This window comes from Ictidomys tridecemlineatus, chromosome 10 (assembly GCF_052094955.1).
Source record: "Ictidomys tridecemlineatus isolate mIctTri1 chromosome 10, mIctTri1.hap1, whole genome shotgun sequence".
Classification (NCBI taxonomy): Eukaryota; Metazoa; Chordata; class Mammalia; order Rodentia; family Sciuridae; genus Ictidomys; species Ictidomys tridecemlineatus.
This window is the reverse complement of record NC_135486.1, coordinates 108,018,245-108,042,552: the sequence shown is the minus strand read 5'-3', so window position 1 is coordinate 108,042,552 and position 24,308 is coordinate 108,018,245. Positions and strand designations below refer to the sequence as shown.

The 24,308-nt window shown below is 35.5% G+C and overlaps 1 protein-coding gene across 4 annotated transcripts in view; it reads left to right on the top strand.

Annotated features, from left to right (window-relative positions):
• The window catches only part of Sdk1 (sidekick cell adhesion molecule 1), an 883,473-nt gene that overhangs the window by 334,768 nt on the left and 524,397 nt on the right, over positions 1-24,308 (top strand). For all 4 annotated transcript variants that reach the window (XM_078023675.1, XM_078023673.1, XM_078023678.1 and 1 more), the window contains exon 2: positions 15,421-15,580. In XM_078023675.1, the coding sequence (XP_077879801.1) occupies positions 15,421-15,580 (160 nt within the window). The remainder of the gene's footprint in view (positions 1-15,420; positions 15,581-24,308) is intronic.

Sequence of the window (24,308 nt, the reverse complement as noted above, 5' to 3'; positions counted from 1 at the left end):
CCTCTTCATATCTTTTGTCAATTTTCTGTTTACATCGTGCTGTTAGTTTTTCGGGGTTCTTTATATGTTCTAAATAGTAGTCCTTTTATAGATATGCAGTGTGGACACATTTTCTCCCATTCCCAATGGTAATATATTACCATTCTGTAATATATTACCTCTTTAGGGTATTAGTTGTTAATATTGATATCAGTTTTAATTTATCTTTTATTACTTACATTTTTACACATTCTGCTTTTTGGGTCAAGTCTCAGACTTTCCCTAGCCCTACATTTCAGCTATTTTCTCCTGTGTATTTTTCTAAAAGTTTTGTAGTTTTGTACTTAAGTCAAAGATCCATTTTGATTTGATTTTTATGTAAATCATGGTAATTAGAGAGTGTTTCATTCTTTTGCCATCTGGGTGTTCAGTTGCTCCAGCACCACTTTTTTAAAAGGCTATCCTTCCTCCATCAAGATAGTTTACACTTGTCAAAAGTCAGTTGACTGTGCCTGTGTTGGGTTTTCTGAGGCTCTCTTCTGTGCCTTTGATCCTTCTGTGGCTTTATTGCTCTGGCTAGATAAGTCATCTTGAAATCAGGAAGAGCAATTCCTCCCATCTTATAATTTTCAAAATATAGATATTCTTGTTCCATTGCCTGTCTCTATAAATATTAGAATAATCTGTGTGTGTATATATTTTATGTGTATATATTTTATATATATATAATTTTGCTTTTTAACTGGAATTCCATTAACCTTGTATGCGCATTTGTATAGATTTGACATTTTTGTTATGTTGAGTCTTTCAATCTATGGACATGCATGTCTTCCTATGTAGTTAGATTTTTTTATTTCTGTAATGAGCATTTTATCATTTTCAGCATATAGGTCATATTTTTAGAATTCATACCTAAGTGTTTCATTTTCTTTGGAGTGATTATAAATGTTTTGTGTGTTTCATTTTTCTTTCTGCATGTTCTTTAATAGTTAACAGAAATGTAATTGATTTTGTGTGTTACTCTTATATCCTGCAGCCTTGTTCAATTCACTCTTCTTCCTTATTTCAGTGGATAAGCCTTTCTAGGCTGTTGAATAGGAGTGATGAGAACAGACATCTTTACTGATTACCAAATTCAGGGGAGAAATATTATCCTTAATTGTTATGTGTGATGTTAGGTATAGGGTTTGTTGTTGTTATTTATTTATTTTTTGTGTAGATGTCCTTTATAAGATTGAGAAAGTTCCCCTCTGTTCTCAGTTTGGAGGAGGGTTTTGTTGTTTGTTTTGTTTCTTTTAAATCATGAATGTTGGGTTTTGCCAAATGATTTTTCTGTTTCATTTTATTTTGATTGTGCAAAGGGGAAGGAGAGGTAGGGAGGGGACATGGAGACAGGAAAGATGATCATCGTTACCTTAGATACACGTATGACTGCACATGTGTGACACTACATTCATGTACAACCAGAGAAATAAAAAGTCGTGCTGCACTTGTATACAATGAATCGAAATGCATTCTGTGGTCATATATAACTAATTAAAATAAATAATAAATTAATAAAAATATTTTAATCCCATTGGTAAGGTAGATTTGTCATGATTTATTTTTGAATGTTGAACCAGCCTTACACACCTGAAATATATTCCATTTAGTCATGGTGTTTAATTTTTTAAAGTATTTTACTGGATTTGATTTGCTAATATTTTGTTGAAAATTTTTGTCTCTAAATTGGTAAGAGATATTAGTCTATAGATGACCTTTTTTGTATTGTCTTTTCCAGAATATAGATCAGGGTAATATAAACTTCAAGAAATGATCTGGGAAATGTTTTCTTTTCATCTATTTTCTGTAGTATATGGTATACATTGATGTTAACTCTTCTTTATTTGTGGGTCAAATTCTCCAGTGAAACCATGTGGATCTGGTAGATTTTTTTATTTAGAAGGTTTTAAATGACAAGTTTAATTTCTTTCAGTGGTTATAGGACTATTCAGATTATTTGGTTCATTTTAAGTGAATATTAGAAGTTTATAGTTTTCTAGGAATTGACTCATATCTTCTAAGTTGTCCATTTTATGAGCTTACACTTATTCACGGTATCCCCTTTCTAATGGCTGCAAGATATATAGTGATACTCCTGTTTATTTGCTGGTATTGATGATTCCTATCATCTCTAGAGGGTTTTTTTAGAAATTTATCAGTTGTTACCTCACCACCAGGAACCATCTTTTTTTGATCCATTGGTTTTCTGTATTATGCTTATCTTTTCAATTTTATTGACTCTATTTTTACCTTTGTTATTTTCTTCCTTGAGCTTGCTTTGGGTTTATTTTAATATTCTTTTCCTTCTTTGCGGTAGGAATTTGGCTATTGATCTATCTAGTTTTCCTCATTCCCAATGTAAATATTCTAATGCTATAAATTTCCCTGTTGGAACAGCATTAGCTGCATCCCACATATTTTCATTTTCATTCAGTTGTTGGACTTTTTTTTTTTAATTGCCCAGTATTGGCAGTTGAACCAGGGTGTTTTACCAATGAACTACATCTCCAACCCTTTTTCTCATTTTTTATTTTGATACAGGGTCTTGCTAACTTTCCCAGGCTGGCCTTGAACTTGTCATCTGATCTTGCCTCAGTTTCCCAAGTTTCTGGGATTATAGGCATGTGTCACCATTCCTAGCAAGTTCTATATATTTTTTAAAATTTCTTTTCAGACTTGTTCTTTGACTCATGCATTATTCAATAGTATATTGCTCAGTTTGTAGATGTTTGGAGATTTGCTTGTTGTCTTTTTGTTATTGATTTCTATTTTGATTTGATTATGGTCAGAGCATAACTTTCTATAAATTCAATTCTTTTAAATTTGTTGAGATTTGTTTTATAGACCAGAATGTGGACTGTCTTGATAATTAGTATATGAACATTTGAGTGTGGGAGAGGAAGAAAAAAGAAAGGAAAAAACATGCATATACTAGATGTGATGACTACTGTATAATTTTCCCCCCCATATTGTGATATTGGCACTTGAAAGAACAGCTGTGGAATTTTAGGCATTGTATCTGTCAGGAAAAAGCATATTTTACATCTATGTTTTGTGCTTTAACAAATATTTTGTTTATGGGGGGGGGCATTCTAAGGAAAATAAGCCCAGAGGCCTCATTTTATAGCTCTAAGTCTCATCTCCTTCAATGCTCAGGCATGCAGTTCCTTCCTGTGTTTGACTTCTCTTAGTGTTTATTAATTTTTCATGGGAAGAAACTGATGTATAGCTTCATGGTAAAAATGATGCCATTGGATTGTTGATGCCATTATCTTTAGCAAGGACATTTTCCTGTCTTGAATGACAGAAGTGTCACCCATTATTTTATTTTCTTCCAGAGTAATTTTTAGTAGGTATGATTGTATAATTAAATTTAAGATACCAACTGAATTCACTTGGTAATACAATGAAAATTACAGTATTTCAGGATAAAATTATTTTGGAGATTTTACAAATCTTTATTTTAGATAATCAATACAAATTTTACTTTTGGTTTTATTTTTAATACAGTCTACTAGGATATTTAAATTTTAACTTCTCACAAAATTGTTTTTAATGTTATTTAATTATATCTTTCATATCTTTGGCAATAGTATATTTCTTAAATCAATGAGTTTTTGCAGTGTTGACTTGGCATTTTGAGGAGATCACATGTATTGCGTGAATCCGCCTGCCTTTTTAGCTACTCTACATGAGTGTCCCATGGATGGTTCAGGTTTAACTGATGCACTTTGACCTCTGCTCTTTTCCTCTTAAACTGTTGCTTACATAGTCTTCTGCACTCCAGGAAGGGCCAACCATGTCTTCCTAGTTTTTCTGACCAGAAACCTTGACACTGTCATTGATTCATCTTTCTCTCAGATGCCATGTCCTGTGTTTCTAAATTGTGTTGCCTCTAACTTTACAATGTCTGAAGTCTAATCTCCTGTCATGTTCCCTGCAACCAGTTCACCACATCACCATCATCCTGCATTGGATTAATTCAGCAGCCTTCTGTGTGGCCTCCCAGCCAATGCCCTTCCTGCCTGATCACAGCACAGTTGAGTGTTGAGTGAGTAGTGGACCAGCAGAAATCTAAGTCAGGGCATATCACCTTTCTGTTCAAATGTCCCCATTGTTACTTAAAAACAGCAGAGTCATATAAGGCTTCATCCTGTCACCTTTGCAGCCTCATCTCTTCCAACTATCCCCAACCCTTATTCCATTCTCCACGCTCTCCCGCTGTTCTTAAAACACAGCGGATTCACTTTCACCTCAAAGCCTTCACAGTGGCCTTTCCTGCTTCAGTGCATGATTCCCTTCTTGAGCCCCTCCTGTTCCTTGCTCAGGAATCAACCTTTTCAGTGATGCCTCCCTCTCTTCCTCATTTAAGACTGCTATCCCTTCCCCCCTTTGTCTTTTCCTCTTCTGTTACATATTTTTTCTATAGTATTATCACTACTTTATATGCAAGAAATTCTCTTCCTCTTCCATATAGGTTCCTTAAAAATACTATGTTCTGTAAAATCATAAACTAAAATAGAACTTATGGGAAAAATCCTGTTGGAGCAGATCATATATAATCTATGTAACTTTGCTATTAGGAAACTAATAAAAAATAATACTCTTAGTAACTTTCTGCATTGGTTTTCTGTTTTGATATGGAGAGAAAAGCCTTCCAGGCATATTCACCTGTCCTTGAAGCTTCTCTCAATAGTGTAATGTAGTGGAAAAAAATGTGGTTCTTGATGTGCCTATACCAGTTACCTCATGTATTAAACAAAGAAGGTACATTTTTGGTTTTTAAAGTAGTTCTCTTGATGCTGCTGCTGCTGTTTGTTTTCTTACATTTTAAGCCTCTTTAATAAACAATAAAGCTTGTTCATGATAATGTTGTAACATTAATATTCTGGGGGGACCATGTATAAATCAGTACTACTTCTGCATTACACCACTATCAATTTCCTATTTATCAATCACAGATTAAGTAATTTGTATAAAAAATAGAGGTTTTAACAAAATAGATTGTTCTGTATATTTTCTTTCTTTGTTTACTGTTTATCTCTCTTAATATCTTCCATGAAAGTGTATTTTTTTATTGTTTTGTTTTTTACATTCACATCTGTATTCCCATCTCATAGAAGTCCAAGTAGGTATTTAATAAATGTTTGTTGAATGAACAAATAAATAATCAAATCAATATTTAGACTTCTCTAGAAATTTGAAGTAATTGAAAATAGGAACACCTGTTTTTCTTTAAATTGAACAACTTCTTTGGCTTAATAGTTATTGACATTTAAGACTGTGGCCTGATTTATGTGTGTTATTTAGAAAGCCAAAAGTAAATGTGTTCTGGATGAAGTTCAAGATTCAGCCTTCTGCAGGAAGATGCAGTTTCATTCTGTGGCAGAGTGTTTTAATAGAAGCCAGTTAGCATATTGTGCTTTTTTACAAGGCACAGTCATGAGCATTTTGTTCATGTTAACTGGTTTAATCCCAGGACATCTCAAGAGTAGCAGTTCTCAGAATGTGATCTGAGGACCCCTGACAGCCCCAAGACCCTTTGCCAGTAGAGTCTATCAGGACAAAAGCATTTTATAATAATACAGAGATTTTTTCCCTGTGTTGAGATTTTATTGATGATGCAAAACTTCTGGCACATGAGCAGGTATATCAACAGTGATGCCAAACTCTAATAGTTGGCATGTGTTTCTTTCTGATTAAAAAAAATTCAGTTCCCTTAATATTCTTGGGAAAGTATTAAAAATCATTAATTGTGCTAAATTTTGAACTTAATGAATGTCTTTTAATATCCTGTGTCCAAATGCGAACCACATATAAAATCCTTCTGCTGAGTGCACAAGCAGGATGGTCACTTCCAGGCAAAGTCCTTGTGAGGATGTATGAGCTGGCAGCCCATCTCACCTCTTTGTTCTTGGTCCTCTGTTTTTACCTGAGTTTATGACTGACAAACTATAATTATTTAGTATTGGATATTTGGCAGCATTTTCTTGAAAGTGAACAAAATAATTCTATTCTATTTTTAAAACCGTATTTGTGGCTAATGATAAAAATTGTGGTCATAAATAAAAAATAGAGTTTTGGAAATCTTTATATATGCCTATATAAGCTTGACATTTTCCCATTATTTAAGGACTTGTCTCATGCTATATTAACATGTGACTTTTTGTGTGTGTGTGTATGTAATGAAATGTGTCAACATTTGGAAGATCTGCAAAACTCAATGACTCAACAAAGTCGCGTGTGTAAAAGATCCAAAGTACAAGATAGACCAAATAATTTTAATATAACAGAGTACCAAAATTTTATTGATACGGTTTAAGATTCCATATTACTACTAATCTTTATGAAACTGACACTTTTTCAGTTGTGTATCAACAAAAATATTCTCAATTATTTGAAAAGACTATTAAATTACTTCTCATGCTTTCTAACTACATATCTAAAAGTCTGTATGTTATTATTGTCCTTCAAGTGAAACAACATACTACCAAGACTAAATGGAGAAGTTCATGTGAGAATCTCTTTTCTACTTTTTACAAAGATAGAAACTGAAAAAATGTGGAAGAATTCCTCTGTTAAGATATTTTTTGTTTTGTATTAGATAATACATTTTCATAAATATATCTTTTGTGTTAATATAATGACTTTATGTGAGGCAAGTGCTTTGCCACTGAGCCCAGTAAAATTAATAAATAAATATTTTGAAAAGTTCACAGTTTTACCTTTTAACATGACAAATATGGAAATAGGAATTTAGGAGTCCTCTATGGTTTTTGTTTGTTTGTTTTATAAAAGTGGCAAAGTGGTCTATAGGCCAAGAATTTTGGGTGCTGTTGTCTTGAAGAGGTTGTTTTTATTGTTTTGCTGACCTAGAAACCCAGGATGACAAAGCGAGGGAGAGGCAAGAGCCTGGAACCCAGGCCAGAGTTCTTGCTCTGAGCTGCCATCATGGAGGAGCTCCTCCTTGAGGATCCCTTATGGATTGTAACTTTGCTAAAATCAATAGGCTCTGTCTGATTGAACTGAGATATTCTTAGGAATTTCTTTCACATGCAATTTTTTTGGTCTGAGGAAATCTTTTAGTTATCTCTTTTGAGTTTCTATGTCAGTAAATATGTGCCATAAACTCATTATTAGCAAACATCTAAGCAGGGAAAGATAATCATATTTAAGTTTCTTGTCTTGGATCTTTTGACTTTTTATCTAATAGGAACTGGATTTTTAGGATTATTTGAAAGAAATATTGTATTGTGTTCAAGAATGTTGGTTATTTCTGGTAACTTTCCTCTTATTTTTTGGGTCACAGTTTTTCTCTTTACAAACCATAAAAATGACAATTTAGTACACTTTTACTTAGAAGTAAAATATGAGAGCTGGAAGCTTATTTCAGTTGGAGATATAGGGAATTGCTTTTATCCCACTGTCTCTTCCTATTATTAATTTATATGTTGAAATAGATTAGCCCAGTGCAGGATCAAATCAGGACATAAATACAACCATTTTCTTTCTACCATCACCTTAACTGTTCTTAAATATCAGTGAAAGCTTGAATGGCTTATTAAGGGAAAATATTAGAAGGTAGGTTTACCCTATGAGTTGCCTTAAATATGTTGTTAATCCACATCCATTTCAGAGAAAACAGAGACAATCAGAGACAAAGACAAACAGAGACTTCCATATTGACTGAACCCCAGCAAACTGTTCACAATACTGTTTAATGGAAATCTTAGGAGGAATCCTTTTGCTTTCTCTATCTTCACACACGCAGACTGAAATATTATGGGGATAACACAAACCAACTACTTGGAGAAAATTCTATCCTCATTAGCTAAACTTCTAAGTAAAAAGTGATGACTTTGTGGTGAGACCTTGGAATATGCTGTGCAAATTTTTGATCTGCTTTGTCCCTTCTGATTAGGGTACCCTCCAGAAAACAGGAACAGAAACCAGGAAGGAGGATAGTCAAGTCTGCCTCTTACTTGGTCTAAGAGTGTGCTCAGTCATCCTGATGCCTAAGTCCCTAGACTCTGTCCCAACCAAGGGTTACAGTCACTGTGGCCCCCCCGGTAAGCCACTCTTTGTCTTCAGTGTGACCTCCATGTCTCTCCAAGGTACAGGAGTTCTCTACAGGAGTCCTTAGCGCCATAGCTAGAGCAGGCATGAGCAGCAGGCCAATTGGTTTTCAGCTGCTTCTTAGTTGGGATTTATGAGCATTTGTCTGGAAAAAAAAAACTCATTTATAAGGAATGATGGTACAGGGGGCAGCTCTTTAACAAGCTACACAAAGTTACTATGTAGCAGAAGCAGCTCTTAAGGATGCCTCTGGGCCTTTTGTTTCTGTAACACCTTGGAACCTCAGCTTTCTGTGGGTGAATCTGTCACTTGCTGTAGGCTTCTTTGGAGCTTACGCCCATCCACTTCTGCCCTGGCTGAGATGTGGGGACTTTATCCTCAGGGAGGTCATCATCCATGAACCCCATCAAGGGCCTTCTCACAACACTGACTTCATACCTCTGTCCCCTCTGCTCATGGTATTTTTCTTGGCTTATTTACAAGTCTCATTTCCTAGACTATGAGCTCATTGGGTAGGGCCAGCTGTAATCCCCAGTGCCCTGTGGCCAGGAAATGCTCAGGGAATGCTGGAGCATGACAAATGCTTGAGGAATGACAAAGTGCCTCAGTTTGTAAAGGAGCAACAGCTAGTACTGGTGTCTGAGTTAGGCCTCCTTGTCTGTGCAAAGGCCTGCAGAACTGGGGAGGCAGGGGGGCTCTTCTCACGTTGTTCAGAGGTCCTGCATGGTGCTGAACTAGGGAACATGTGGGTGCGACCTGACTTAGGTAAACTTCTAGTCCTATCCCATCAGAAATGTTTGAGTGTGATAGGGCAATAGTTGAAAAAAACACCTTTTTCTTGTAAGTTATAGTCATCATAATAGTTTCATTTTTTGGTTGTGTTTGAAATCAGATACACATTTGTTCAATTGTAGATACCTTTCACCTAGAATTCTGATACTTATTTTACCAGGTAATACTATATAAAGTGACATATAGAGAAGATGGGTCCTTTTTGTTTGTTTGAACCACAGATTATGATAGAATTTTTTATTATATTTGAAAATCTACCACTGGAAATATTAATAAATATTTCTGATAAGTTTAGGTAATGAAGACTAGAATTTAGCTATGATGATAGAACCAGCTCTTTACTGGAAGGGTAATTAGCTAGTGTGGGAATTATTATCTACTATTGATTTACCCTCTCTTCCCCTCCCACCCTCATTTTACCTTTAACTTCCCAAAGGTTTAAATGATGGTCATAGAAAATGCAGCTTGAATTGCCTTATGCTAAAGCATTTAGGAGACTTTGACTTGAAACAGTAGGGTCCTCTTAAGAGCACCATAGGGTGACATTTTCATATCTGCAGTTTTGATCATAGTAGAACGTATCAAGTAATATTTTTACCTCAGAAGTGCATTTTAAATACATAATTATTTTCTTTAAAAAGATTAATATTACTAATATGAGAAAAGCATATCATACCATGAGATTAAATTCTTGGCTTCAATAGGTGTACGTAATGAACTGCCAGCAGCTGAAATTGGAATGACTACATTTACCAGAAGAGGATCTTCTACCCATATTTTTTAGAGTAGTTGTTCACAAATAATTCATTATGCCCTGTGCTTTTGTTTTTCACTGGAATTTGAAAAGTAGAACTTTGTGTTAGTGGCAAATTTATAAGTTTGGGGCATGAAAATGTTTGAATTTGATATAAAAGAAGTTTTGAAAAGAAGATTAGTGGTTTAAACTAAAGGATTAGTCGCCCTGGGAAATTTAGCTGTGGCAAAAGCAGAGTTTGGTAATAAAAGGTCCTGCTCCAGCTGATTGCCCATTCATGCTGCAACTCCCCGCTGGACTCACACCTGATTGATGGTCTGATTGCAGGGGCTCAGTAGATTTTCTCCTCACGTCACCAGAACATGTGGTTTTATCTAATTCATACCTCCTTGTTTGTGATTCCGTCGATTCCTTTGCTAAGTGGAGGTTGATTATTATTTCTTTATTCATTATCACTTGAAAAGAAAGGAGAAAAGGGCAAGTTACTAAGTAGAAGACGATTAACTTGGTTGACTCTCCCATTGGCAGAGTCACACAAATAGCTTGAAGTTTCACATTTTGAGTACCTAATAGATGATTCCTGTCCATCTGATCATTAAGGGGTTTCAAAAGATTATCAATTTTCCCTCATACTGCAGACAATTAAGGTCCACAGGACATTTCCCCTTCTCATAAGGGTGCTGAACCAAAGCACAAGGCTCAGTTTCAACTTCTCACACTCCTCTGCTCCCCATGGAAACTATTTCTACTGTGGTGCATGGGTCATGGTTCCTTTATAGATGAGAAGATTATCTTTGCATTGGCAGGTAAAGTTAAATCCATTTATATGATATCCGAAAACCTTGAAAGTCCATTTATGGAAGTGACTTTGACATCATAAAATGTTGTCTTGAAAGAACATTAACTCTGTTCCTCTCCTTTGGATGGACCTTAAATCTATGTTATCCAGACAAATGAGACTCTCTTTCATAAATGATTTATGTTCTTTTAAAAAAGTATAAAAATAGAAATTTCACAGTTTTTCTTGGTAATTCATTCTAGGACCTAAGAATGTTCATTGTTAGAATTTGTAAGTGTGCATAATCTCTTATATGTTTTCTCTGAGGGGGGGGGGTGATCTATTAGTTATTATTTAAAACATATACACGCCTACTTCTCAAAGAGCATTAAGTGCACCATTGGCTTTTTTCCCAGGTCAAAGTTTGATAACTTTACCTCAGAGGTAATTCAATCATTTTTCTGCTTTATGGATCTTTTCAAGCTTTTCTCTATCCCATTTAAAGTATAGAAAGAACGCATGCTTTTGTGGGGGTTCGTGCACACCTGAATACTAATCTGCCCTTTTCTTTCTCTTCCCAAAGCTTTGTATTTTGTTACCTTTATGTACTCTTTAAATTTCAAGATCTCTGCATATTTTTCAGTGATACATAATGCTGGGCTCAGAAGATTATTATTTTCATATTGGCTAATCTATGTTAAAATATTTGTGGTAATAATTTTAATTTAGAAGTTTAAAACTCCAGAACATTGACATATTTGCCCTTCCTTCTTATAGTAAATATCAGCATATATGCTAACCATAAATCCTATCATCACTTAGACTACAAAAATATTTGTTGCAAATTGTAGGAAAACTGTTCTTTGTGAAAAAAAGTTTTTCTGTTAGATCACAGTACCAAGCATGATAATTTGTACATTTGTATTGGCATGTTTGGTTAACTATGAGTTCTTTGAAGAATTGAGCTGTGGCATGATTTAAGTTCAAAACCATTATTGTATAATGTATTAAATTGATCATGCAGTGTCAACTGTAAAACAAAATTCAAATTCTTGAGCTTCTATCTTTAAGTTTTTCCTTTCAAAAGATGTATTTTTTATGACTCATGCATGTAGGACACTGGAACCATATGAAGTGGCATTTCTTTTTCTATTGTTAAAGAGAGTGCAAATGGCAAGACATTAATAAAGCCTGCAGCTCAGTAAATCCCAAGGTATCAAAGCTATATCCATTGCAATTCAGCTTTATTACACTCTTTGGGTCATAAGAGTGGATGATTTTAGTTGAAGTACACAGCAAAAAATGGAAATTGGACATACTATTGACAATCAAAACCTAGAAATACACTTGAAATGCATCTTAGACCACATCATATGCAACAGAAGCAGGTGTAACTCTTGCAATAGGACCTGGATCATTGGTTCCTCCTGACTTTGACATGTTTTGTTGTAGCACTTAACACGTGACTGTTTATATTCCTGTGTCATCAGACTTAGACCATAATCTCTTAAGGGACAGTTGCCATGTCTTATTCTCTTTATATTTCCAATGCTGATTACAGGGTCTGTCATATAGAATCACTGTCTGTTTATGGACCAGAAAATTATACAGGCCAGAAACTTAAGAATCCCTCTGGACAAGCTATGTCATCTTCACTTTCATATCCAATCCATCATTGAATCCACTTAGTATGTTAAAACCACCCATTTCTCTCCATCTCTTCCACCACAATTCCTACTACTATCTTTGCCCAACCTACCATTTGTCCCCTCTTAGAGCATTTTACCTGGATTCCTGTGGTGGTCTTCCAAATCATCTCCCACTACTCCAGTCCTTCTTTAGCTCTTTTCTCTGCAGTGCAACCAGAATGATTTTTTTACTACACAACCTTTCCAAAGGCTTCCTGCAGTTCTTTGGTAGTAATAGCTTTTTTTGACTAAGATGTATAAACAGGATAATCATATCATCTGTCACTAAAATGAGAATACTTTTATTGTGAAGTGGACATCACTGATATGCATGCAGGATGGCATGTGCTTGCCTTGCCTATAGGGCCTAGCACACCCTCCTTCCATTTACTCTTTGCCCCTGCAATAAGGGCTATTTTTCATTCTTTTGTACTTTTCAAAGTTATTCACCATGTTTCTTCTTACCAATGGGCCCCTTGTATTTACTGTTGCTGGAGTATTTGACCTCTGATCCTTTAGCTCTCAATTCCTGCATTCAATCTCATTGACCAGTTTAAGTCACCTTACTATATGTTCTGACCACACAGTTCCAATTTACCATTTATTTATTTGAGTGAACAAATTAATAAATACTAGTAAGTGGTCGATCCTACCAGTGTATCAATTATGTATAGTTGGTCAACACAAAGACAAATTATATAATCATACCTAAGTTTGTACTGGGGATTGGTTCCAGGCCTCACTGTGTATATCCAAATCCACAGATGCTCACATCCCATAGATTATAAATGGTGTAGTATATATATGCATATAACACATATACTCCTATACATTTTAAATCATCTCTAGATGATGTGTAACTCTTAATATAGTGCAAAAGCTAGACAAATAGTTAATTAGTTAATTCCCTACTATGTAGGGAATAATGACAAGAAGAAAAAAGGTCTTGTACAGGAAAGTTTATTTTCTGAATACTTTTTACCTGCTATTGATTGAATTTGCAGAGGTAGAACCTGTGTAAAGGGAGTGCTGGTAATATATTTACATTGTATATATTTAGTATTAGTGTATATACAAAAGTTTCATGTGTAACTACACTTTATGTGCAATTTTAGTACTGTTATTTTATTTGATGTTTAATTTGTTAAAGAAATAATCATTTAATTTAAAAGTCCAGCCAAATAAGTCCACAAACTAACTTATCAAAACTTTGAAGTTAGATATGGATTGAGAAGAAAATTCCTGCTTTTGAGAAATTTGTAACATTTTGATTCATATGTATAGAATGGTTGAGTTCAAGATCTGGATTTATATAATGACAACCATTTATGGCTGGGTCATTCTTGAGCAGTTTACTTAAATTCTTTGTGCTTCTGTTTACTGCTCTGTAAAATAGATATGAAAATGATACCTATTTCATAGGGTTTTTGAAAAGTAAATAAGTTTATATAAAACACTTAGGACAATTTCTAACACATGTTAATTACTCAATAAATGTAAGCTATTTCTTATATTTTTTCTTAACTGCGATTATATTTATTCACTCTACAAATTTATTCTCTAGTCTTATTTCTGGCATTGTAATGGATACTGGGAATTCAGAAATGATTAAGAAAGGAAGTGTACTAAGGCATAATCTATAAATAATTTGAAACTCTGATACAAATATTGTGATTGCAATAAATGTAATGACTTAAGATATACTGGTGGGGAGGAGCCTTAGTTAACTCAGCCTGCACAGAGTATCCCAGGTAAGGGAAGGAGAAATGCAGGCCGTCGGGGTGGGGGGGATCTTTGCCCTGGTGAAATGTAAAAGCAGACAAGTCTGCATGGAGCAGAGAGGGCCGGAGGCCTGAAAGATAGACTGGAAGTAGTGGATTCTGACTGCATGGTGGATCTTACGGGATTTTAGTAGAAACATGAGAGGTCACCTAATTCTGTTTATTTTATGGATGAAGAAAGAAACAAGTTCACCTGTCCTGATCAGGGTCATATATCTAAGTAGGGATGGAACTAGATGTAGAAGCCACATGCCCTGCATTCGTTTAAAAAAACAAACAAAAAACCACTGATACAAAACCATATATGCAATGAAAGCATAAAGCATGTGGAGAATTCTGTGAATTTCCACAAAATAGATAAGTCTATGTCACATGTTCTCCAAAGCCCTTCTTCATCACTTCTCTATCATCCATAGGTAATACTTACCCTGCTAACACCTTAAGAGTAGTTTTGCCTGGTTCTGAACAAAAGCTTGCAAATCGAAGCATGTACTCCACCTTTAATTCCATCCATCTGGGTTCTATCATTTTGCATTTTAGCTATGAAATTCATCCATGGTACCATGTGTAAAACAGTTGTGTCATTCTTATTGCTGTGTAATATCTCATTGTGTAACTATACCAACAGTTTCTTCCTTTATATCTCCTTAAAAGTCACTGAGAGACTGTGTGTGTGTGTGTGTGTGTGTGTGTGTGTGTGTGTATGAGACAAGAGAGAGAGAGCGATAGACTATGAGTCATGTCATTTGTGTATGTATGTTAATCTTACTTATCCTTGTCACTTTTTAAAAATCTATTGAAGCCTATGTGAAGAAATTTCTCTATCATAGCCTTGATTGTCACTTTGAACATCCTTGATTGTTACTTTGAAAATAGATTGCCTAGTTAAAACCAAAGACCTGTACGAGCAGGGATTGCCTGATATGTCCCTTTGATAAGCTAATATTAATCATAAGTAGAAAAAAACTTTAGATGAACCTGTCATATGCTTTCAAATAGTGGTACCATTGAGTTTTTGGCCTTGTGAAATATCGTCTGGGCTGTTGCATATTTCTGGCAGATCTAGGACTATTTGCTACTTAAATGGGCCAAACATCCATTATTTCTTCTCTTTAACCCATTTTTTCCCATTATCCTAGATGAGGGACACCTAAAAATAACTTAGGCGTATCATTCTCATTGCTGTGTAATATCTCATTGTGTGACTATACCACAAGTTTCCTCCTTTATATCTCCTTAAAAGTCACTGAGAGACTGTGTGTTATTATGAGATTCTAATGTTCTTAAAGGTCTGTTCTTTTGAGAAAAGCAAAAGGTGAAATTAAAACATTTGGAAAAAAACATATGAAAATATGCATAAACAATATATAAGCTCTCCATTATTATTTCCAATCCACTTTAATGTACCTGTGTCAGTTTTGTTGACAGATTCAGAGTTGAAAGCTTAAGGTTAAATTCTGTTTACATAATTGATTATTAATTGTTTATTCAGTGTTTTTCTTTCTCTCTCTCCCCCCTTTTAAATCTCAGATGATGTTGCACCATATTTTAAAACAGAGCCAGGCCTACCACAGATGCACCTGGAAGGGAATCGCCTTGTCCTCACTTGCCTTGCAGAAGGGAGCTGGCCTTTGGAATTCAAGTGGATGCACAATGACAGTGAGCTCACCACCTACAGCAGCGAATATAAGTAATTGATTGCAAATAAGATTCCATTTCAGGTTTATGTGTTTAGGATACTTGCTTTATTGGTCATAATAGCACAAGGGGTGAAATTTTTGGCTTGGATTTCTAATGCATTAAGGATTAGAGGACTAGATTTGAACATGTAATTAGAATGTGATTTACTATTTGATATAGATTGTATTTTCGTGTAGAAGTCTGTCATTATCTTTCTAAGAGTAAGCCCATTAGCGAAACTGCTACACAAAATCTAGTGTAGTTATAGAGAATTCACATAATGCTTTAGCATGATAAATTTACTTTTCTGTGGCAGTGTCTCCACCCTGAAATATTATTCCTATCTAACAGGCTATACATGTTTAAATAGTAACTTTTAGGTTGGAATAGTAACTTTTAGATTGGTAGTTTTCTGGAACTCTGAACAGTCAAAAAAAACATTCCTAGTTGTATTTTTGAGTTGGGATAGGAAGGAGCACCACTTGGGGGAAGAGGTCAAGGGGAGAGCTGGAGTTGAGGATAAGCATGAAGTGCTACTCCACCCAGGAAGCAGCCCAGCACTGTCTTTTAAGGCTCAGTTTCTTCTCCTAGGAACTGAGAGCTCCTTTGCTTGTGCTGTTTCACCTACATTTCTCTATCGGGGCTATTAGGCTGCTGCTGCAGCTCTGAGTAAGTCAGAGAGCTAGTGGTACCTGCAGAGCCCAAGAGGCTCCAAAATAAACAGAAGTCAGAAATGCCCTAGTCTCTCATAAGTGGATTAAGAAGGAATGAACTGTATGGGTGGCCGCCAACTCACCACAGGGAATAGCCCAGTCCTCTTTTACTTCAGACGATGTACCTTGGTGGCCTGTGCAGAATGTGTTTTAAACACCACACACATGCACTTTATTGATTGCCAGCAGTGAGTGTTCCTGTGAAACCACTGCTTAAAAAAAAAAAGAAAAAATATATATATATATATATTGCCCTATATATTTATTTTTATGTGATGTTGAGGATTGAACTCAGGGCCTCATACATGCTAAATGAGCACTCTACTGCTAAGCCACAACCCCAGCCCCCAAACCCCTGCTTTTCTTTCTCCACAGAACAGTCAGCAGAGGACAGGCCACCTGGACTTAGCCCAGCACAGAAGCAATGACCATGTGGTACTAGCCCATAACTCTTATTTTTGTCATTGCCCTCTGGCCCTCTTAGTCTTATCACCCCACACTTGATTTGCTTGTTTCCATGGTCTGCTCACTCTTTATAGACATATGAATTTGTCACCTCCTCTTAAATTATTAGGCCTACTGTTTTTAAAAATTATGTGCTTTAGGGGGAGCAGTTTATCATCATTTTTCATTAATTTATCATGAATTATCATTGCACACTGAAATCAAGTATCCCTAGGTTAGAATTCACTCCACTACCTGTTAGTATTAGCATTGTGGCCTTGGACAGCCACCTGTGCTCCTATTATAAGGATCTCTAAGATGGAGCCAGTGACAACTCACTTGGATTATTGTAAGCATTGGAAGGTTCTAATGTATATAAAACAGCATATTTTCTGGCACACAAGTAATCTAGGCAACATTCTACAGTATAATGTGACATTATGAGGCTTGGTTTGTTAATAGGGGTATAAAAGCAAAAATAAAATAGAAAACTTAGAAATGAGATCCATGTGTAAGTAATGGACTTGAACAGCAAGTGATTTGAGTTCAAGTATTTGCTACTCAATTTGCTGTCTCTGTGACTTTAGAGAAGTTAACCATTTTGATCTTATTTTTCTCATATGTAAAATGTGTATAATAAAACATCCATCACAGGATTCTCATGAAAATTAAATGACAAAATGTTCCATGTGCCCTAGGAAGAAAGGAATAATGTTTCAAAGGAACCCAGATTGTTCTTCCTAGTTAAAAAAATAACAATAATAATAATGTTGTGGCCGGGTACTGTCGCCTATGCCTATAATCCCAGCAACTCGGGAGGCTGAGGCAGAAGGATTGTTTAGGGACAGCCTGGGCAATTTAGTGAGACTCTTTGTCAAAATAAAAAGGGCTGAGAATGAAGTCAGTGGTAGAGTACTCCTAGGTTCAATCCCAAATACCACAAAAAGCAAGAAAAGTAGTGAGATACACACACACACACACACACACACACAATCTGTAACAGTGGTTCTCAAAGTTGGGTACATGTTATGAATTGTGGGAAAGAAATTTTTGGTCTAGGCCTTCAGTTTCCTTTTTTAAAAAAATTTATTTATTTACTCTAATTTGTTATACATGACAACAAAATGCATTTCAACTGATAGTACACATATAAAGCACAATTTTTCACGTCTCTGATTGTTCACAAAGTAGAGTCACACCATTTGTGTCTTCATACATGTACTTAGTGTAATGATGTCCATCTCATTGCATCATCTTTCCTGCCCCCATATCCCCTCCCTTCCTCTCCCTCCCCTTTGCCCTATCTAAAGTTCCTCCATGCCTCCCATGATCCCCTCCATCCCCATTATGGATCAGCATCCATATATCAGAGAAAACATTTGGCCTTTGGTTTTGGGGGATTGGGCAATTGTAGTTTTGATTGGCATTTCTATAATTGCTAGAGATATTAAACATTTTTTTATATTTATTGACTAATTATTGTATATCATCTTCTGAGAAGTGTCTTTTCAGTTCCTTGGCCCATTTACTGATTGGGTTGTTTGGTTTTTTGGTGTTAAGTTTTTTGAATTCTTTATATATCCTAGAGAGTAGTGGTCTATCTGATGTGCATGTAGCAAAAATTTGCTCCCATTCTGTAGGCTCCCGTTCTGATGGTTCTCTAAACAATCACCTTACGGATTGTTTCTTTTGCTGAGAAGAAGGTTTTCAGTTTGAATCCATCCCATTTATTGATTCTTGATTTTATTTCATGTGCTTTAGGAGTTTTGTTAAGGAAGTCGGGGTCTACTTAATTTTTCTTTTAGGTGCAAGGTCTCTGGTTTAATTCCTATGTCCTTGATCTACTTTGAGTTGAGTTTTGTGCATGGTGAGACATAGGGGTTTAATTTCATTTTGCTGCTTATGGATTTCCAGTTTTCCCAGCACCATTTGTTGAAAAGGCTATCTTTTCTCCAATTTTTTCGTGTTGCCTTTGTCAAGTATGAGATAAATGTGTTTATGTGGGTTTGTCTCTGTGTCCTCTATTCTGTACCATTGGTCTACAGGTCTGTTTTGGTGCCAATACCATGCCAAGGTCTGGTATAGTGATGCTTCCTGCTTCACTCTTCTTGCTAAGAATTTCTTTGGCCATTCTAGGTCTCTTATTTTTTCCAGATGAATTTCATGACTGCTTTTTCTATTTCTATGAAAAATGTCATTGAGATTTTGATTGGGATTGCATTAAATCTGTATAGTGCTTTTGGTAGTCTGGTCATTTGGACAATATTAATTTTGCCTATTCAAGACCAAGAGTGATCTTTCCATCTTCTAAAGTTTACTTCACTTTCTTTCTTTGGCATTTTGTAATTTTCATTGTAGCGGTCTTTCACCTTTTTCATTAAATTGATTGGCAAGTATTTTATTAATTTTTTTGAGGCTATTGTAAATGGGGTGGTTTTCCTAGTTTCTCTTTCAGAGGACTTCTCACTGATGTACAGAAATGCGTTTGATTTATGGGTGTTGGTTTTATATCCTGCTACTTTGCTGAATTCATTTATTCTAGAAATTTTCGGTTAGAATTTTTTGGATCCTCTAAGTACAGAATCATGTCATTGGCAAATAGTGATAGTTTGAGTTCTTATTTTTCTCTCTGTATTTCTTTAATTTTTTTTTCTGATCGCTCTGGCTAGAGTTTCAAGAACTACGTTAAATAAAAGTGATGAAAGAGGGGCATCCATGTCTTGTTCCAGTTTTCAGAGGGAATGCTTTCAATTTTTTTCCATTTAGAATGATGTTAGCCTGGGGCTTAACATGGATAGCTTTTACCATGTTGAGGTATGTTCCTGTTATCCCTCGTTTTTTTAGTGTTTTGAACAAAAAGGGATGCTGTATTTTGTCAAATGCTTTTTCTGCATCTATTGAGATGATCATATGATTCTTATCTTTAAGTCTGTTCCTTACTTTGGAACTAAGTGACCTAAGAATATGCCTTTTATACAGGCTCCTTGCCAGTTGTCTTTTCCTATCCTTGTATTTCTCCCACTTCACAGAGGAAAGATGCACAGCTACACTAGGTGTCTTCCTGTGGGACTACACTTTAGGGATGTAAGACTGAAAAAGAAAAATATTGAAGTTCTATCTATTGGACTTTTTTTACTGAACATGGATAAAGACAGATGTCAAATCACAATATTATTTGCGTTCTTCTGTATGTATTTGAAATTATTGTGTAATAGTTTTATTTTGAAATCCCCAAATGAACAAGTGTGACATTGTTATATGCAACTTCTTAAACTTAGGATAGAACAGTTTTGGTGTTAACTTCAAAGTTATTGAGGTGTTTTGTTTTGCCTTCCTCCGTTCACTTGCAAATTTGCCTGTTCATTTGAAAAATGCCTTGATAGGCCACTACCAGACAATCTCTGCTGGTTATATTGAGAAAGAATGACGGAGTGACTCATTATGTATAGGCCATTGAAATGAGGTAAATGCTTTACTACATTTCACTGGAAACTTGTTACAAAGAAGGGGTTATTCTGGAGGAAGAATGGTTTGGGGTAGATGTGATGAATTACATTCTGTTCACTGAGGGCTTCAGGTACTCAGATGGGTTATCAGAAATCCATCATATTTTGTCATCATTTTTTCAAGATATAAAATCTGTCCAAAAATCTTACGCTATTTTTTCCAATGACTCTTTCATCTACTTTCTTCCAGTAAGCGTCTTCAGCTCTCATATGTTACCCTTTGTGACACCTTTCTAAATCTCAAATTGGGACATGTGGATTCTTTATGAAAGTGGTACCTGTTTCTTACCTGAAAGTGAGCCACTATTTTTCTTTCTTTGGTATCAGTTATGACAATGCTAATCTTATAAACAGCAAATAAATAGTTTCACCATTTTTAGCTTTGCTTAAAAATAGCATTTTCTTTGCTGTTTCAGTGCAGTTAAAATTTATGTTTCATATGAATATTCTGAATATAGGCACAAGAGACACTGGCAAATTGTTAGTAATTTCAATAGGTAAGCCAAGCTTGTATGAGTGTCTTAGGTATATTTGCATCTATTTTTTCCAGAAAATATTTACTGTAAATTACTTTCTACTTTGGAAAAATGCTATGCTTATATTTAATGTGTATACTTGTGTATGCATGTGCAAATAATTTCTTAATGTTAGTGCAATATTAAGTTGTACAAAGAGGAATAATTGGATACTCTAAACCACTGAAAAATCTTACAATTTTCTTATGAGACCTATCACTTTTTCAATTCACTCCAACAATAGAAATTTGATGTATCTTTATTTTTTCATTTCAGTAAGAATAGGAATGGTTAAAAGGAAAGCTATTTTCTTATGTTTTATAAAAAGGGGAAAAAATTCCAATATCAATAAAAATTATTAAATGCCTGCAAATAATTTTTATAAAAAATGAGTAGAACCAACATGAAGAAAAATTACACAAAGCCTCCCTGAGAGATAAAAAAGAGGATCCTAGTAGGAAACAAAGGCATTGTAAAAATGATATTTCCTTTGAAATTATTGTACACGTTTAACCTATTATCAGTAGGTCTCTTATTAAACCTACTACCTATATATATATATATTTTGTGTGTATGTGTGTTGCTGGCAATTGAACCCAGGGCCTTGTACATGCAAGGCAATCACTCTACCAACTGGAGCTATATCCCAGACCGCAGAATATTTTAATAAAAAATGCCAATGAGATTTTTTTTGGTAGATAGTTTGAGGAAATTGTTCTAAAGCTCATATAAAAATATAAGCATAAAAGAATACCAATAATTAATAAATGACCTAAGAAACTGAACAGACACTTCACAAAAGAAGAAATACGATTGATTAACAAATAAATGAAAAATTGTTTATCATCTTCAGCAATTAAAGAAATGCAAATCAAAACTATTCTAAGAGTTCTTCTTACTCCAGTCAGAATAGCAGTTACCAAGAATAAAAGCAATAATAAATGTTGGCAAGGATACGGGGGAAAGGTACACACATACATTGCTGGTGGGACTGCAAATTGGTGCAACCACTATGGAAAGCAGTGTGAAGATTCCTCAGAAAACTTGGAATGGAACCACCATTTGACCCAGCTATCCCACTCCTTGGTTTATACCCAAAGGATTTAAATGTAACCCCAGCATATTACAGTGATATAGCTACAGCAATGTTTATAGCAGCTCAACTCACAATATCACAATAGCTAGCCTACAGAACCAACCCAGGTACCATTGGACAGATGAATGGATAAAGAAAATTATATATATAATATGTATTATATATATATATATATATGCTTTTTTGTATCTCAGAAATGTCTACTCTTACAGGTGACTGTGGAAAATGGAATATTATTATTCAGCCTAGAAAAAGATGGCATTTGCTAGTAAATGGATGCAGCTAGAGAATATCATTATAAGCGAAGTAAGCCAGTCCACAAAAACCAAAGGTCAAATGTTTTCTCAGATATGCAGATGCTAAATCACAATAAGGAGTGAGGACTAGGGAAGAATAGAGTTACTTTAGGAAGATGGGAGTAAAGGGAGGGGAGGTGGCAAGGGGGTAGGAAGGATAGAAGAGTGAATCAGACATCATTACCATATGTACAAATATAACTATATGACTAGTGGGAATCTACATCATGTACAACTAACAGAATGAGAAATTATACTCCATATATGTATGATATATCAAAGTACATTCTACTATAATGTATAACTAATTAGAACAAATTTTAATAATATAAAAAGAATACCAACAACTTTTAAAACATTAGGTGAATAATGGAGAAGAATTCTGCTTTCTAGGCATGAGGACATTTTAGAATCCCACAAAACTAACAAGTTGGTAGTATGAAAATAAATATTCCACAGGAAATTTTAAGCCAGATCATGATTTACATGAAAATACATGTAATCAAATGAATGAGATGTGCCCCTAACATTCAAGCTAATTCGGGGCAGGGCAAAGAAACAAGGAGGAAAACCTACAAAGGCATGTATTATCAACATGGGGGTCATTGTAAGTGGCTGCAGCCCAGTCTCACTTGGAACTTCTCTGGAGCCTTATGAAATGTATCTCAGAAATGTCTACCCTTACAGGTGACTGTGGAAAATGTTTATCAGCTCCCATATTTGATAGGTAAATATTTCCCTATAGTCACTGGCCTTGATTTCTAACTAGCTCAAGCATTAGTACTCAATTAACATTCTGGATGTGGTACCAGAGAACCCCAGGAAACATGAGGCATGGGTGGAGACACTTTTGCTGCCAATTGCACTGGCATAAAGCCACTCCATACTACGTGGAACCGCTGACCATAGCAGTGGCTCAGACTGAAGGTATAGCCAAAAAGATAGCATTGAGACTGTTATTGAACCACTCAGTTCACCTGTACCTACTGTTAAAGAGTGTCCTCCAAGAGAATAATTAACTACAATTTGTACAAGGACTTCTTTTAAGAGAGTTAGTATAAAAAGCTATTTTTCTTATTTGGGGAAGTCTCGAGGCTCTATTTGATCCTATGTTTCGCCTTTCTCTCCATCTCATTCTGGGTATGCCTAACTCTCATCTAGAACTTCAGTTGGTCTAATTTGCTTACTGGTAGCTTGATCCAACCCTTTACCTCTGCTTTTATTTGCCTTGCTTTTGTTGGGTCATAGATCTTGTCATTTTAGATGATCTTACTGGCTCTAAGAGAAACCTCAGTGAATTCCCTCTTCTTCACCACCATATGGCACCAACCCTGCCTCTTAGGTAATTAGGTTAGTTGCCTCTATAAAAGTAGTAACTAATTTCTTGGAGTGCTATTGGCATGCAGAAAACAAAGTGACCAGGGTGAATTATATGGTAAGGTTCTCTGATTCCTTACTTTATTGCCAGTGGGAAACAGTTTCCTTAAGAATCAATACCTCTGATCCAAAAGAGCTTCAGATTGGGAAATGCAAATAGGTCCTGGGGATAGAGGCCAGTGAGATCTTGATCCCTTAGTTGTGATCAACTGGTTCAACACATATAACTTGGAGAATGGTGCCCGACACTACATAATGTTATTCCTAATTCCATGTTCTATTAGCATTGCTATTTTCAGTTGATGTTATAGATAGTGTGAGTAGTGGGTCCCCTGATCAAGCACCTCTTTTCACATCTCCTTTTCACATCTCCATCTGAGGCAGTGCTGTGCAGGCTACCAGGCTTATAAGATTAAGTGCTGTCTAAGTCCCCAGATGGTGTCAATGAGCCTGGAAGGCAGATCCACATCCAGAACAGATACCAAGTTTGATAGGAATGTATCACTTCATGCTTCTGTGTTGGAAGTGGCAGATATAATCATGTAGTCAAGTGACCACTTAGAAAAGGGTGCTGTAGCGAGGGCTCAGCATCAGTCTGAACTGTTGTCAGGTTTGACAGCTCACAGTGCAAATGCCAGACAAATGCCAGATTGGCTTTGATAAGGAGGAATCAGTTCTCTTGGACCTCTTCATGGCCTCAGGCCTTGCTAGTGTTGCTAATTTGCTCATGTAACACTTCAGTAGTTGTGAGGAAGTCTAGATTACTTCCACACTTGAGTCATCCTGTCTGG